Source organism: Palaemon carinicauda, chromosome 22 (genome assembly GCF_036898095.1).
Source record: "Palaemon carinicauda isolate YSFRI2023 chromosome 22, ASM3689809v2, whole genome shotgun sequence".
Taxonomy (NCBI): domain Eukaryota; kingdom Metazoa; phylum Arthropoda; class Malacostraca; order Decapoda; family Palaemonidae; genus Palaemon; species Palaemon carinicauda.
In genome coordinates, this window is record NC_090746.1 from 94117773 (window position 1) to 94121522 (window position 3750).

Below are 3750 nucleotides of genomic sequence, written 5' to 3' on the forward strand. Positions count from 1 at the left end.
GACGATAGAACATGTACATTAATATCTTGTGTTGTGATATAAGACCACTTGAAGACAGATATGGTGAAGACCATAGATTTTGTAAAAGTTTTACGCTTAAAAATACAGAAAGACGATTTGTTGGCAATGGATGTCTTATCTCGTTTTATTCAGCCGTTACTTATACCGTCTATTTATGACTAAGTTATCCCACCATGACCACAAAATTTACAGAAAAGTTATAACTGAGCAATGGTAAGAAGGAAAATACGAACTGGGAAAAATGTCTCCTTATTAAAGGTTACATTATTATATAATTATTCGGGTATCAATCCCTATTTCTGTTGATAACAAAACCATAATCTTTCATCAAAGTCCAATAAACATCACATACTGGAGTGGATGGGTGGTGCTTAAGAGGGCTTATGGGAGGAGCTGCTGCTTCTCCTCTTGCTATATATAGGCGTCCAAAGAGGATTACCTTCGTGCATAGTCATCATGAAGACTTTACTCATTTTGGCAGTGGTCGGGGCTGCCCTGTTCTCGGTTGCTTCGGCAGGTGAGTGAAGCCTCTCCGGTGGATTCATTGTTTTAGCTAATGATTATAACTTTAATGTATGGAATTGTTAACCAAGTTAATGCTTATTATGTAAATGCGTTTATTATGATAGTCGTTAAACTAAATTTGAGAAATGGCACGAAGAGCTGCATATTGAACATATGAATTAGCAGATTTTTAATGGTAAATTTTTTTATGCTTTGAAAAAGATCAATCAAAACCTAGAATAGGTGTTCAATGCACAGATGAGGGTAAATTTTAATTATTGTATATTGCTAAAAGTTCTATGTAAGTTATGAATTTTTTAATATTTTTTTATGACATTGGTGTAAAATATGCATGATTCTATCATCATAAATCACACACTTTTGTTTGAATATAATATAAATATACCATTTATTGTCGAAAAGTCATTTTTTATATCTTAACCAAATCTTGCCAACAAAAAATCTATACTTTTACAAATAAGTAGCAGCAGCTCATGTTACTATCAATTATTTGCTTAGGAATTATATGATTGAGATTACAATTTATGTTCTGTAGGCATAATCATTCAATATATCATGTTTATTTATATATAATTTTTATAATTTTTTAAACTACTGCTAGCAAATTAGTGATATGGAGGATATTAGCTACCTTTAAAAGTAAAATAGCATACTTATAAAGGCAAAAGTCATACCATTATTATGCAGTTTTTTTATCAATACTCCACTTTTCATTCAGCTTTCACCATAAAATACAAAAGGTAATCTTTTTTATGAAGACGCTAGTTTTAACCTATTTAGGATTATCAATAAATTAATCGAAAATGAACCATAAAATTCATAATCATATCAACATTTCATCCTATTTATAAATAATTTACCTCTTTTTGAAGGAGAAGAATATGTGATCCTGCTTTTCTATAGATATTGCATACCCTTTGAAAACAATTGTTTTCATTATAAACTATTTAATACAATACTTCTGTATAAATTAAAGATCCCATCCTATATGACTGGATATGTAATTATTCTGAGGTTTTCAAGTAGTAAAAAACCAGAATACCTAAGTTTCTATTCATTTTCTTAAAATATTTCAATAAGGAAAACAACCACTGTAACTGTTTGATAATAAAAGACAAGAGTAGTTCTTTATTATCTATACATTCTTGATGCCTTATAATTACTTATTTCCAGATGTTTCCAACGCCCAGAAGCAGCATGATGTAAACTATCTTCTGTGGAAAGTAAACGAGAACCTTCGTGATGAAAATCACAAGAACTATGCCAAAACCTTTGACCCAGAGGCCGACACTTCCCATTACTCAGATAATGGAGAAGCAGTCCACCGTCTCATGAAGGAGCTGAAAGATCACCGACTGCTGGAACAGAAGCATTGGTTCTCCCTCTTCAACGATAGGCAACGTGAGGAAGCTCTGATGCTTTTCGACGTCTTCATGCATTGCAAAGACTGGGAAACCGTTGTCAAAAATGCTGCCTTTTTCCGTGACCGTATGAACGAGGGAGAATTTGTGTATGCAGTTTATGCTGGCGTCATCCATCATCCTTTGGCTGAACATGTCGTGCTTCCTCCACTCTATGAAGTCACCCCTCACATGTTCACAAACACCGAGGTTATTCAAGAAGCCTATGCAGCCAAGATGAGGCAAACTCCTACCAAAATCAAATCCTCATTCACCGGTACAGCTAGGAACAAGGAACAACGTGTAGCCTACTTTGGTGAAGACATTGGCATGAACACCCATCACGTTTTCTGGCATTTGGAATTCCCATTCTGGTGGAGGGATTCTTATTCTCATAAGTTTGACCGCAAAGGAGAAAACTTCTTCTGGGTACATAACCAGCTTGCTGTACGCTTTGATGCTGAGAGAATTTCCAACTACTTGGAGCCAGTACAGGAACTTCACTGGGAGAAACCAATCCATGATGGATTTGCTCCACATACTTCCTACAAATACGGAGGAGCTTTCCCATCTCGTCCTGATGACATTGAGTTCGAAGATGTTGATGGAGTTGCACGAGTCAGAGATATGGTAATCTATGAAAGCCGTATCAGAGATGCTATTGCTCACGGATACATCATCAAAGAAGATGGTACTCACATTGATATCATGAACGAGCATGGAATTGACATTCTTGGTGATATTATTGAGTCTTCTCTCTACAGTCCTAATGTACAATACTATGGAGCTCTTCACAATACCGCCCATATAATGCTTGGTCGTCAAACAGATCCTCATGGAAAATACAACATGCCTCCAGGTGTTATGGAACACTTCGAAACTGCCACTCGTGATCCAGGTTTCTTCAGACTTCATAAGTATATGGACAATATCTTCAGGGAGCACAAGGACAGTCTACCTAGCTACAGCTTTGAGGACTTAGACTTTGAAGGAGTAGAAGTAACTAATGTTGCTATTGATGGTAAACTGGAAACTTACTTTGAAGACTTTGAATACAGTCTGATCAATGCTGTGGATGACACCGAAGATATCCCAGATGTTGACATCGATACATATGTTCCTCGTCTAAACCACAAGGAATTCTCCTACAACATTGACATTAAGAACGACAAAGGAGCAGATACTTTGGCAACTGTTCGAATTTACATTTGGCCCCATAAGGACAACAATGGTGTAGAATTCTCCTTCGATGATGCAAGGTGGCAGGCAATAGAACTCGACAGATTCTGGGTTAAATGTAAGTATTTGTAACAATATATTTCGTTATTTCCTTTCTCGCTCATTACAGTAATAATTTTTTTTTTTATAATTTCCATCATGAATAAAACTATGATAATTATATATATTTTAGCTATATATAATTTTTCCCCAATGTGTGATAATTTTCAGTGTTTAATTTGAATTAAAAAAGTTTGTTTAATTCAAATAAAATGATTATAGAATATATTTTAGCTAACTATTTGCAGTATATATAGTTAATTATTTTTATTTTAACAATTGCTTGTTTTATGTGAAAGTAATATTGTTTCATGAATAAAATTTCTACTGTTAATGCATTTCACGAATTTTTAGTAAAACTGATCATCTACTTTATTCTTCCCTATTTCTTATGTTTGTTGATGTCTAACAATAGATTTTTCTTATTTTAGACAGTTCATTTTTTATTGTTTGTTATATAAGCGTTTTCTCTTTGAACAGTATCCGCTGGAGACAACCACATCGTCCGCAAATCCACCGATTCATC

The 3750-nt window shown here is 34.4% G+C and overlaps 1 protein-coding gene across 1 annotated transcript in view; it reads left to right on the plus strand.

Annotated features, from left to right (window-relative positions):
- The first annotated feature begins 439 nt into the window (after nucleotides 1-439).
- The window catches only part of LOC137616625 (hemocyanin subunit-like), a 3795-nt gene continuing 484 nt past the window's right edge, over nucleotides 440-3750 (plus strand). Inside the window, exons 1-3 of the mRNA XM_068346528.1 lie at nucleotides 440-538; nucleotides 1720-3243; nucleotides 3705-3750. The exon at nucleotides 3705-3750 is cut by the window's right edge and continues 484 nt beyond it. Coding sequence (XP_068202629.1) covers nucleotides 478-538; nucleotides 1720-3243; nucleotides 3705-3750 — 1631 coding nt within the window. The 5' untranslated portion in view covers nucleotides 440-477. The remainder of the gene's footprint in view (nucleotides 539-1719; nucleotides 3244-3704) is intronic.